At 37.6% G+C, this 14,159-nt stretch overlaps 1 protein-coding gene across 10 annotated transcripts in view; it reads right to left on the bottom strand.

Annotated features, from left to right (window-relative positions):
- MAGI2 (membrane associated guanylate kinase, WW and PDZ domain containing 2) overlaps positions 1-14,159 on the bottom strand; it is a 763,738-nt gene that overhangs the window by 247,426 nt on the left and 502,153 nt on the right. For all 10 annotated transcript variants that reach the window (XM_074869887.1, XM_074869888.1, XM_074869878.1 and 7 more), the window contains one exon: positions 8,812-9,027. In XM_074869887.1, coding sequence (XP_074725988.1) covers positions 8,812-9,027 — 216 coding nt within the window. The remainder of the gene's footprint in view (positions 1-8,811; positions 9,028-14,159) is intronic.

The raw sequence follows: 14,159 nt of genomic DNA, 5'->3' as shown, positions 1-14,159 counted from the left end.
GAGAACTTGCCCTACTATGCCCTACTAATGGAAGAGATTCCTTCATCCTTGGAGGTCAATAAATTTGGTTGACTAGTCTAATATGTATGTGTTTGTAAGCTGTGTTTTATCATATGCTCTATCTAGGAAATATTTATTGAAAAAATGTGGCAGGAATCTGTTGCCTCAGTGGACAACAGAAGCTTTCATCATTGGATTCTTTTTTTCTGTTGCACTTAAATGAAGCCTTATCTCACTGAAGAAGTAGTCAGACTCCTACTTTTGGCCAAATGAAGTGCAACTAAAATAAATTAACAATTTTAATGTATTGACTGAATCTCCACTGACTATGATGGGATCCTAGTCAGATGGCTGAAATGACCCTACATGTTAAGTTAGTTAAACCAAATTCAGTCTTGTTAGGCTAGTTGCTGTTTCTAGATAGCTAAAATAAGGGAAGTGAGCATGGCTTTATGTTAGGTTACGTGAAAGCTAATGACATAAGCTCACCACAAATATAAATCATAGGGACACAGACAATGAATATCAGAGGAGAACCAAGAACAAACCGTGAAGTTTTACACCATTATTTAATCAAAATGATACATATTTGGTGTAATAGAGGCTAGACTGAGACTATGATAGATTGTTCATAAAGATACGTTAGGAACGAAGTATGCATGGTTTTATATAATCAAAAATGTATATGCACTTGCTCTGATTAATATTATATGGACTTACTGAAGTCTGTGGATAATTATATAAAAGAAAGGAGAAAATATATTTTTAAAATAAGTCAACAATGTAGTCTACAATAAAGTTCAAGATGACAGTTTCTTAAATGAACTAGCAGTGCATCCAGAACATGGAACTATGCAGATACTTGTGTGAAACATATAGGAGGTGGAATACAACTTGAGTGAAATGATCTAATTTGTGAAGCTTAGGACAGCAAGAAAGACGAGCAACAAAAAATTAACAGTAATGGTCTTAAAAAATCCAGATTTTAATAAACTCACAGAATTAATAAATTTTATATTACGGCAAGCAATGGTAAGGGAAAAGGAGTTCAGGAGAACTGGTAAAGATTAAATTAAGAATACTAAGAATGCAAGCACGACTTGTTCTAACGAAAAAGAAAAATAGTAAGTATAATCAGAGATCATTTTGATTAAGCCATGACTTGTCAGTGGTCTGCTACTTGAGATAGAATTGTACAGAAGGTGAAAACTAGATTAAACTGTTAAGGAAGAACACAGAAAAACAGCATCTAACAGCAAAGCAAAGCAGTCAGTCCAGAAAACAAGATACAGTCAGGGACATTAGAGGTGACAAGAAAACTTCCTGTAAGTGTGTTAATAAGAGGAAGACCAAAAGCAGACAGACTCTTTCCACTATGTGGGAAGGAAGGAAAGCTAATAGTATATGATGCATAAAAAACCCAAGGCAGTTAGTGCTTTTTTTGCCTCAGTCTCTACTGCAGAAAGATTACCTGTGACTAATGACTAATATAAATAACGTCAGTGATAGGGCTAAAGAATGTGGAGTAGAGCAGGCAGAGAACAGGTCAGGTAAAACTTAGATGAAGCAGCCATTCTCAACTGGCAGAGCCTGATGAAATGAAACCTAGGATACTGAGGGAACCAATGAAGCAGATTCATGGCTAATAATGGCTACACCTTTGAGACTTCATGGAGAAAGGAAACTTAGAAAGGACAGACAGTTTCAGAAAAGTATCTATGATTTAGATTTTTAGATAGTTACATGTTGTTAATTTCCGAACCTAAGTTCTCTTTTGCTCAATTAGGCCATTACATCTTTTTGTAAAAAAGAAGGAGGAAGACCCACAAAACTGTAACTCCACGTCTTTCTATTTTTAATTCCTAGAAGGGTGTTGGGACCAGCAATCAAACCACCTACATGTAGTTCTTCAAAGGTGATAAATAATTGTCAAGACTTTTCAGGAAGAAATTGTGCCAAACTAATCCTATTTCTTTTCATGACAGAGTAACAGGTACTGCTCCTTGGGCAGAAATGGTAGATATAGCTTTCATGATCTTAAAAAAAGACTTTTGACACTGACACATACAGACTTCTAGAACAGTGTGAAAAAAAAGGGATCTGGTCTTGAACAGGGTGATGGTCTATAGCTTTACAGCCATATGCAGCTCCTGCTGCTAAATCTTAACTCATACTTGAACCACATGCTATTACAATCATGTTACGCTGTTTGGAAATGTGAATCTGTCTGTGGGAAGAAATGAATTAGCAAGAGACACAAACGCGAGTTTTGCTTAATTGCATCCCACAACAGAGCAGTACAGTCGCGGGGGAACTGAAGTCCCCTCCTCCTTATCTACCACTCCCTAATCCCCCTGCCACTGCTTCTCCTTGGCTTTCCAAAATATATGGCATCTTCCTGGTGCAAAATGCCACAATCAGCTGTAAAAATACAAAATGGGGAGTAAATGCCTAGGCAGAATTCCTAGTGAAAATACAATGGAGGTAATGGGGATTCGTGAGGGATGTCTAATCATTATCTTCAGCCAATGATACTATTGCAAAAGAAAAGCAAGCATCATAATAGGCGGGAAGAGTAAGCATATGAGATACAGGTCCTCTCACCTTCAGCTACAGTAAGGTTTATTCAGGAGTACTGTGCCCAGTTTTGAGAATTTCATGTCAAGGAAGATGGGAAACAGTCCAGAGGACAGAAAAGAAAAAAAAAAAGAAGGAAAAGAAAAAAATTTCAAGTACAGAAATATTGAAAAACGGGTGTTTTTAGTCTTGAGGAGAAAAGACTGATGGATAGGGGAAGCATTTTCAAATATGTCAAAGTCTCCTGCAAAGCAGTGAGGAAGATATAGCCTTCAGTTCCCCTGAGAATAGGACAATGTAATTGCTGATAAATTCTTTGGGGGGTTTGCTCTTATCTCTGCAAAGCAAAAGTAAGTTCTCATCTGTCTCAAGCATCATTGACAGATCTGCAAGTTGTATTCTTGAGGGCGCCTGCAGTCTTGACCACATTTCTACTACAGGAAGGATGCTGTATAGATTAAACTGAAGACAAGACATAAAGCCACATGGTACATATGACCGTAGTAAACCAAACAAATTTGGAGCAGAGGTGCATCACACACAATGGCTAATGATCAGCCAATTGGTCTGATAGAGCGCAGCTGTGGTGACATTGCTGTGTCTTTGGATTTTACCATGATGTCTGTAATATGTGTTCTTCTTCAAGATCTCATTTTCAACAGGTCTGAAGAGGTCAGATTCTTGATTTTCAATAACCATATTAACAAATCCCAGTCATCGTGATGGCAAAAAAATGTGAAAATTAAGCTTTAAGGATTACAAGAAATATTCTGAACTTGTCTAAAACAGAGATTGCTATCAAAATATAGCAGGGAAGAAAGGAACCCAATGCTTATTTAACAACCTAAAAATACAATTATTTTAAAGCCAATCTCATAAATTATTAATTACTGGATCATTATCTTTTAATAGCTTACTTTGATAATGTAGAAGGCATCATGATGACTAAAACCCAATAAATTAAGGTAGATTTGCCTAATGCTATTTAATAACATTAAGTTTTACACAACGGACATCCTATTCACACTTATCTGGAATACAGCCCTACGGTGTCATCTTTTGTTATATGTATCTACCATTCACATACTCCAGGTAAGGTAGATATTAATCTATTAGCAGATATATTTCTGCTAATATATATTTATATATAATGTTTGATTTGATAAAAACCAGGATGTCTGATTAAAAACTAGCAGTGTCTTAAATGTACAAATAAAGTTTGAAACACTACAGTAACACACTGTGAGCACAAATCTTTATCTTCAGACAATATATGATATAAAAAAGTCCTAAAATTGTACCATGAGTCCAGAAGTATTTTTGTCACTAAAAAAACAATCAATTGACTTTATGTCAAGCGAAATAGCCTACTAGAGCTGCTGTCTCACTACAAAACAGATTACATGGTCCAGTTTTCAAAAGCAGTTTAGCACAGTACCTCAAGAGTGAGCATCCTGGGAAGTGACAGAATAGGCACCAGTGAACCACCAGCAAATTATTGCACATGTAGAATACAAAGAATTTTGAGAACAAGATAATGTGTATATTAAAAATAGGTACTTATCATAAAATACTGTAAGTTCATCTCTGTAGTACTCCGACTCCAAATACCAGCAGTTTAAATATTGTTGGTTGATATGACATATTCTCTATACAGCTCTTAGACAATATGGTGACATTTTTTAAAAAAACAATGGGTAGTTATGTTGTGATAGTCTCAGAATTTGAGCCTTCATCAACGCATGATGGCTCTTTAAATTCTTTCTATTATTTACAATCTAACTCTTGAAATTTTCCAATCTAAACATGTAAGAGGACCTTGTCACTTTATTCCTTTATTTTAAGGTTGCAGATTATTCATGCAGTAAAGTTCAGAAAACTTACTCTTGCCTTCCAAAGAAACCAACTCAGATGACCTAAGCAATACCAGCAGAGAACAAATTAAAGGAAATATTATTAAGTAGTAATTTATGGAGTGGTTTTAGCAGCTCTTAAATAAAATATTGCAGCTCTTCATACCTTTATTGTATCTAAGTGACTAATTCGTTCAATTCTGCACAGGAAACAGTCTATCCATTTTAAATAACTCTTGGATACAACAGTAGTTTAACTCTTATTTGCCAAGCTATATGTATCTATTTTCTTGTGAAAATATCACTCTGAAGCCTTGGAACTGCTCCCTTTCCCACAGAACTGTAGCCATATTTGAGTTTTGGTGCTTTGCATGGAGGCACTGTTCCCACTGACTACAAACACAATAAGAACTAGGAGCTGATGTGGGGGAAGGAAAACAGGAGACACAGAGACTGGGTGAGCACAGGGTATTCTGTAGGTCATGGATTGTGACCTAACTGTGATAAATTGAGTTTAGAGAACACACCTACAACAGAAATATCAACGGATACCAACTCTTGTCATTTATAAAATCTCATGGCTCTTGGATGCTGTGTGTGTTATTTTCATCCCTCTGGCTGTCTTTGCTGTGTAATAATAAAAGAACAGGCTCAACCTGTTGGGACTACTGCACCTTGTGTGGTGACTGATGGCATTGGGACTCCAGCCTTTTGCTTCATTATCAACCTAAGCATGGAATGATCATTTTGAAACTTTATGTCATATCTTATCCCTGCCAGAACTTTCATTCTCTGGGTGCAACTTATCATTGCTCAAGTAATGTCAGAATAATGCACATACATAGCATTCTTCCAATGTTAGAGTGGTTCTTCCAGAATTTGGATGATAAACAATCAGTCAGAAGTGTGAAACAAATGCAACATGACCAACACAGTGTCAAATCATGATGCTGGTTGTGAAGGAGACCGACTTAATTCTCTGCAGACACGAACAGCAACAGCAATGAAAACTGAATGTCTGACAAGCAGGTTGCAATTTGACCAAGACTTTTTTTAACTCTTTTTTTCCAAGCATCAGTTTTGCAGAAATTGTTCATTTCAATGTCAGTGTCCATCAGGAAAGGCTTCTCAGGTGCAGGATGTCTCACTTAAACCAGTGACTGGCAGACACCCAACCCAGAGCAGCCAGAAGTCCAGTAGTGTGGGCAAGTGCACTAGGTGTGAGAAACCCACTGCTAACTCTACACTTGGCCATTTTAAGAGCTAATCTAGACATTGTGTCTCTTGTATGCTGTTTGGCAAATAGTAGGATTCTTCATTTAAATGTAGCCACCTAGGTTCCTGTGCATCTGTAGGCTGAATTAAGCATTCTAGATTGTAAAGGTGAGCCCCTAAAACAGTTACGCTCTCTTACTCTTTGGAATTGCCTCTTCCTTCTTATTTTGTATAAAGACAGCAGAGACAAGTAGCTCTAACAAAAAGTAAGGCATTTAGGCATATAATTTACTAAAGCTGGATAAGATAAATCCCATCTCCCAATTAATACTATTTTATCCTGAGAGAACTTGGTCCAGGTTAAAGGACTGAGAGTGCTCCATTCTAAAATGGCCTAAAGCCCCATCCTGAAGAATTAAGGATCCCTGTTCTGGACTGAGGACAGGTGACAAAAATTAGAAAGAATAAACACATTGGGCAGCACAAATTAACAAGAAGACAATTACACATCATGGTTGAAGATCTCCAGTCTGTCCATATACAACTGTCTGAGGGAAATCTGATGGCCTATGAAGCAAGGTATGTAGAAGTGGATTAATGAAAAATTGATTTCTACTAGTAAAGCTAAACAGATGAACAGATTATGTCAACAGACACTGAAAAGTGGTCTGAAAAATCAGACCAAAGCACAAAGATCTATGCAACTACAAATGTCACTTCTTGGTCCGATAAAGGTGGGGTTATTTTTTTCAGATTCATCTTAGATCTGTTACTATTTCAACATAGCAGTCCTTTGAGTTACCGGACTCTGATACCTTTGACCATTAATCTGTTGATTATCTATAAAAAAATGTATCAATGTTTCTGACGTCCCAAGAGTCCTATATTTAATAAAAGACTCCTGTTAGAAGTGAAGCGTTTGAAATAGAATACACTTTCTAGAACTGGAAATAACCAATATCCTACCTTCATTGCTTCTTTATTAAAACTAGATTGCTCCCTCCACCGAGAGTTTAAAAAAAAATTAAAAAATAAATATTCTGGTTTTCCTGGTCGTTCAAAGACACAAGCTACAAATGCACACACATTTTAGAGGTAGCAAAGACTCTGTCAGCTCACAGAGAAAATGACTGCAGTAACAGGGTCCGTGGGAGCTACACTGCCCAACAAAGGGAACACAGCATGTATGTACAGAGCTGCTTTGCTACAATCCCCAAAGTCCTCAATCAGTGTAACTGAACAACAAAACCCTGCTTATGAAACCATGAGAGCCAACACAGACACTGCTTGTTCTGCTGGCCACACCTACAGGAATTACTTTGTGGGGGGCAAGGAGGGGGAGGAAGGGGGCTGTCTTACACCGATGCTCATGTATTTCAGTTTGTAACACAGCACATGCCAGTGCCTGTTTCTGGGGTGCTGCCTGGTCATCATTCACACAGAATTTGCCTGGGAGAAGCAAATTATGGGTGTACAATGCAAGGAGAAAAGCAGGTAAACACTGCCTCTTGATCTAGTTCGAGCTGAAACATACTGCCCTGGAAATTGCTCCTCAGCAATGGTCCATTATGTGGCACATTTCAAATAACTGCAAAGAATGATCTTTCTAATGATTTCTACAATACACATCAGAGACCAAATCCTGCCTTTGCCTCTTTCACTGTGGAAGTATCCTGGCAACAGAGCCAGTGCTGATGTTTTATGTAAGGATTTCTGGGCTTCATCCTTTCCTGCTTAGCTGTGTAGGAAAGGCACTAAGCTTCAGAGCACTGCCGACAGATGCAATGTTGTGTGGAAGGGATGAGCAAGGCTCATACAGTATGTGATGGCAATGGTCAGGGACTGATGCTACAGCCCTCTGGCAAGCCAAGAGGGGAGAATGAGATCCACTCTCAACTCACTGCTCCCTACCACCCCCCATATACATGGGAATGGATTCCGCACAGGGATTTGTTTTCGCCTTACATGTAACATTAGACAACAACTATAGAAAAGCATGTGGCAAATACGTCCCTGATGGGAAGATATTCAGTTTGATATACTTTCTAACACAGTAGAAGAAAAAAAAGTATATATAGAATCTGCAGTATGAAAATCCTTTTTATAGTGCTTAGAAGATTAGGTAATGGTTTTTTGTTTCACATTAACCTATACATTTAGAGAACTTGCAATATTCCATTTTATTTTCTCATCTATATGACTGTCACTACAGACTTCTATTTCAATAATTTCTTCTGCTTTCAGAATTTCTAAGTTCACCAAAAAGGCTTTGGAGAGTTATTCCTCAGAGCAATATAAAAGTCTGAATTCTTTAATCTCCTACTTGAACAACAACAAAAAAAATAATTTCTTAAATGGTATTTCAGAATAAAAACGATTAAGTACTGTAAAATGATGACTTTCTGAAATATTGAAGGGGAAACTGATTACCTGCTTGGAAAAAGACTGGAGTGCTCCCTCTCAGGATACCAGTCAGTATCTTGAGCCCCTTTTTTCTGAAGAACTATGATCCAAGGGTAAAACAACAGCTGCCTTTTAGGGCTAGACATCTGAAACCTTTATCAGCTTTATGCAGGCTCTGGAACATTGCTGAAAAAGGTCCTTCCTGACGGCATTGCCAGCTAAGTTTCATCATCACTGCCACAAATTCGTTAATATGGTGACAACTTTAGTCTTCCACAATATTGCTAAGATTTCATAACAATTTACAGAAGTTCACTTCATAATGCAGTGAGTATCACCATTTGAGAACAAGGAGACCTGAAACAGAGACTAAATTCATTTGACCAAATTACAGTTCTCTAGACTCCCTCTATAGTCAGTGGAGAGAAATAGGCACTTGTGATTGATTTCCTAACCTAGAAATCTAAAACAGATCACATGAACTGTATTCAGAAAGTAGGAATTTTTCTCTTTGGTCTATAAAAAGGGTTAAAAGGCACTAGTTCAGAGACAGATATCTTTAGGGTAGCTAAGTGAGATGACTCCCCAAAATTGAGGTTAAGTAATTTGTTTTAGGCTTCAGAGATTCCTGTTATTCAGGATTCCTGGCTTTCAGTCTTGCAAGAACATCTTTACCTGAACATGCATATTCTCACTGCAGAAGGAGGTAACTGAGGACTCTGAATAACAGAAATGCATTGCAAAGAAACAAGGAAGAACAGACCTGGTGTTACTGTCACATCATTTCCATTGACCACAGGTCTTTCTTCTTCTTCTTCCTCTGGTGGTTCAATACCTGTCTTTTCCATATTGCTCACAGACTTATTCCTTTTACGCTTGCCTTCAGCCCCGGGAGTGGCACCTGGGAGGATCTGATCTGTTACATTTAACAGCAATGGAGCTGGTTCTGCTGGTGGCTTTGGAGTGCCGTAATAGTTGTCTGGAAAGAAAAGAAACACAGAAAGTTGCAGAAATACGTACGCTGCTTCTTCTTCTTTTGTTTTAGATTTATGGAATCATGTGAAGTAGGATCTGGTTCATGAGCTAATAAAATTGTTTTCACCTTTCATGAAATGGTGATTAATTTTCTTGGCGGTAGCACTAGTGATCAAATCACGCTCACAAGTATATACCATATTAACACTTCCTGAAACTTTAACAGGATAAGTTAATATTCCTCTCATCCAAATACCTGACAAATATGCACCACACCAGAGCTGTTTTTATATTTCAAACTGTTAGGACAAATTAGCTTTGTAACATTTATGCCACAATACAAGAGTTTCTGAAGGGTCAAAAAGACCATAGAAGTATTGGCTATTTGCTATTTTATGTAATTTTCATGCCCCAAATTCTCTCACCTGCTTAGGAAGTAAATAATTGTTCAATGATTCAGAGTTTTGCAGTTTTCAGTAATGCTTGCACTATCCCATTTTTCACATTGGTCAAATTTTTGCTGTTCATGAGCTCCAGATTTGTAATAGTTAATGCTGATATATTTTCAAAGAAAGTTGAAACCTTATGCTTTAGGTTTTAAAATTATCTCGAAGTACCAAGGAATTCTGAGAAGACTTAAGGTAGCTGACAGATTACTCTCTATTTGTGTCTCATGAAATTTCTGGCAACTTCCTCTGAATCACCTACTTTCTATCAGAAGGATTATTAGATTAGATGGACCATGGTCTGATCTTATCTATCAATATCTGTATGTTTGCATTTCTAGAACATCTGGTTTCAAAACTGGTTTCTTACTGATACCTTAAATTTGTCTTCAAAAATATGGTTAAAAATGAAATATTAAAATAATTGAATATTAACAAAATAGCAAGTCCTCTCTAGAAGCAAATATGAAGAGTAATATAAAACATAAAGATAAAAATATGCTATTTATGCAGAGTTATCTTTTTTCATCTGCAAGTTGCATTGAAGGGCATTGAACACATTGCCTTACAAGTAGATTTTCAGCAGTTAGTATGGGAAATTAAAAATACTGTCCAGCTCTGAGAAACTTTTCCAAAGAAAAAAACACCTATGTAAGGATATTAAGTTGCTGAAGATATTTGTAGACGTGCGACCATTTTTTAATTCTTATCCCACAATTAGGTCTTCTGTGTGATCAAATAATTCTAGCAACTGGTCAAAATTATTTTATCCACATATGAGTGTTACATAGATAAAGAAATATGTTATATCTACACAGTCAACCATCAGAAGATGCATTTTGCAGGCAGAGTAAAAATGATTTCTGGTACTAGTATTCCTGTGTGTTTCCAATGAATTACAATGTTCAGCCACAAAACCACCTCAATACAGGTAAGTAATTGAACAGTCTTGCAACCACTGAATAGTCTATGAATTTTTTGCAGTGGTTTAGCAAAACGATATTCATAACAGATGTTTCTGTAATTGTAATACACTAGAAAAATTTACTGTGTTAAATGGACCTCATACTCACTCTGGGCTTAGGGGTGGCACAGAGAAAAGCTGACTCACTGAAGATTTTCTTTTGATTTTGAGATGGCAGCAGGTTTAACAGAGAGCCCCAATGCTAGCAGGGCAATGAGTTGTGCCTTTGGATGGCTGTCTGTGACCTGCCCTCCCACAGTCTGCAGGAGGTCTCTCTGACTCCCAGAGTTAAAGCAGGGAAGCAGGATTTGTGGTCTAAGGGGTGAAAGGAAATATACATTGATCCACTCACAAAACTGTACCTCCAAAATATGTCAAAATCAGATCTGGTCACAGTCAAACTTCTAAGGTCTGACAGTGCAAGGTATTTTGAGAGTACCTGAAAATCAGCAGTCTTGAAGGTGGTGCTCAGTTGGAAGTCTACTTTTGTATTTCCTTAAGAGCATGTTACCTTTATCAGTGAGATTGCATGTCTGAGATATTACATATTTTGAAAAAAGGATTCCTCAATTAAAAAAATTCCTCCCCGACCTAAGCCATTTTACCTGTCTGAAAGCCCACAGATGCCATAAATTTCACAAAACTTGTGAAGTATGCACTGATTTCCACTGATTTCATAAATATCAGCACACAAATCCCAGGGTTCTAGGACCAGTGTGATGCAAACTGAAACTGGAAGTGTAGTACCTTGGCTTTTTTCCCTTTGTTCTTAGTTTTGCCATTGTCATACAAAATTAAGTGCAGTGGTAATTAACAGTAATGCTAATATCCTGATTAGAAGATATGCTTTAAATGAAGGACATGTTCATTCTATTTTTGGATATTAAACACTTTTTAACTTCTGCTGACTGTATGCATTACTTAATGAGAGACAGACACAAAAGTCATAACAAAAAATTTCTATGAATATATGTAAAAATATAAGAAACAAAAATGCATATTTAAGATTAGGAACCAAGGGGGATTTCACTCTTCCAGTCTCAAACTGAAAATGCAGTATAATTTCCAACTTCTGTCCTCTAACATATTATATGCTTTATAATCCAGTAACCATTGATTTAAAAGTGAATTTTGCATTATTATTTGCTATCCATGTATCTATCTAATCAGTGTATCATAAAAATGATGAAAAGAATCCGTATACAGGATGAGAGACCCAGCCATTTCAATGAAGGAGCATTAAAGAAGAATTAAAATCAATGTAAACTGTATCTTCTATCAAGAAAAGTTTCTCAGTGTCTTGAAATTCCTTGCCTAAGCCTTAGAAATTAGCATTAGAGCTAATGGGAGACTCTCATAAAGCCTCAGCAATTGTCATACCTAGGCATAATGCAGAGACTAAATGTTTAAACACCATAACTTTTGTCGCAATGATGTTTGGAAAATATCTGAGAACAACAGTTCTTTTTCATCTTGCCTGAGCAAAGGACAGGGCTGGTTCAAGATGTTACTGTTGAAACACTAATCGTAATGCACTGAAGTTGAACCTCCTGTAAGTACAAAAAGCACACCAAATAAATAATTTCATTTGTTTCATTTTAAAAAAGGAATTAATAAAGAAGAAAGAAATCTTACTAAAAGAAAGCATAAATCCCATGCTCATTGGCAGTCAAAAAATCCAGTAGTTAGGACCTTTAAAAAATGGAATGGAGCACAAAACAGAAAACACCTTTATAGCAGTATACAAAACCACACAGTACTCTCCTTTTTGTATACTGCCTGCTGTTCTGGTACTTGCCTCTCAAAAATTACATGGGGGATCTAAAGAAAGGCAATTAAAGCTTGGAACTGCTTAAAGTGATTTGGAGTTTTTAACTTGGAAAGGGGACAACTGAAGGGGGATATGGCAGATATGTATAAAATCAGAAGAACTCTGGGAAAGTGCCTAGAAAATAAATGAATGGATGCTTGGCTTCTCACTACATGAGAACAAGAGGATGCCCAATGAAATTAACGGGTTTAAAACAAGAAAAAGAAGTGGTTTTTTTTCACACAGCATAAGAGAACAGTGGCATTCACTGTTAGATGCTGCCAGTATCATAAATACAGTCAAAAAGAAATTATACAAAGACGAAAAAAACCATGAAAGCTTATTAAATGTAAAAGTACAAATTCTGAGTCAAGAGTTCCATACAATACAGATCAGTGAAGTGCAGAATGTATCTCTGCATGCCTTCCCTGTTCTTACATTTTTTGCCTTAACATCTACCAAGGGGCAGTAGTAGAGACAGAGCATGAGGCTACAGTTTCCCTTGGTCTGAATCAGTGCAGCTGTTCTCTTACTCAGGTGCCTCCTCGTTGTATTTAAAAAATGTGTGCATACTCCTCTGCCACCCCAGAACAAAGTCAAGAGGTCAGTTTAAGCCAGCAGAACTTAAGCTAAGACCTGACTAAAAGCCTTCACGCACACAGGCAGTGCAGAATGCATACTTGATTGTGGAAAAGCTACCACTGCTTAATCCATCTTGCTGCTGTGCCTGATTGTCTCAGTGCTTCTAACCTGTTTCTGAGTACAACTGAACACTGAAGATGGTCTAACCCGACTCGTTTGACTCCGCTGCCAAAATGGCTTGGAAGCCACAGCACAGTTAGAATTACCGAGTATTCCTTGGCACCCCTAGCTGTGTGAAAAGGTCTACCTAATTGTGCAAAGAGGGAGTTAGATAAAATTACTGGGGAGGTTAGTCCTGATGACAGAGACCACATTGGGAAGTCAGAAAGTCAGTAGAAGCACAAAAAGGAGAAAATGAGGAGTACAAAGCAGCTATTTTTTTTTCTTAACCTGAGCTCACCTATGTCAGGAAGCAGTAAGACTTTATCGATGAAGTGTTTGATGATGAAGCAATAGATCCTAACTTGCTTCCTGAGAAAAGGTAAGCCCTTATGGAAGAAAAAAAGACAAAGCATTTGGGTGGTAGTAAAGAAGCAGAAGAATCATCACACTGAAATGATAACAAGACTCAGTTCTACTGACGGTTACTATACCAATGTGCTTGACACCCAGTGATCCCAATTACTGGACACAGTTATAAATGCATTTCCCACGATGTGCTCCATTTTGCTCTACATTACAGGGACTGACCTACATTCACTTTCATCTGCCTGGCCTTGCTGAACACCTTCACCACCAGTCCCCCCAGCCTGTCTCCCCTTCTGCGAGGAAAGAGCCCAGAAAGCAGCACAGAGCTGACATCTCCACGTTCCATCCTTCTGCGTGGGGAAGGGAGAGAAAGGGCTTTTTGCCAGGTCTGCATCCCTGGTTGTGGAGGAGGACCTACTCTCTTAGCTCCTGGCACCAGCCAGCCTGAACCATCAGACTGTGGAGAAGGGGGCTATCGCTGGGAGAGTCCTTGGCTCCTGAGGCTCCACCGATATCATCTAAGAAATGAAAAAGTCTAGTATAAAAATGTAAGTATTATGAAAAGTTAAAAGTGGTGCTGCGAAATTAGGAAATTATAGTAAGAATGAACAATCAGACAGAAAACGAGAGGTGTGCCAGAGCCAAAAGCTTTTAATATAAATACTTCCAACTATGGCGTGACTCAGATTCTGAGCCCACAATGAGATACACGTTCCTTTTCACACTTATTTTTAGAGTGGGATGAAACAATATGCTGGTACAAATACACCCCTGCTTCTGCTTATTCAGCACCCTTATTTAGATTG

The sequence above is a fragment of the Strix uralensis genome, chromosome 5, assembly GCF_047716275.1.
Source record: "Strix uralensis isolate ZFMK-TIS-50842 chromosome 5, bStrUra1, whole genome shotgun sequence".
In the NCBI taxonomy this organism is placed as follows: Eukaryota; Metazoa; Chordata; class Aves; order Strigiformes; family Strigidae; genus Strix; species Strix uralensis.
This window is presented reverse-complemented; position numbering and strand designations above follow the sequence as displayed.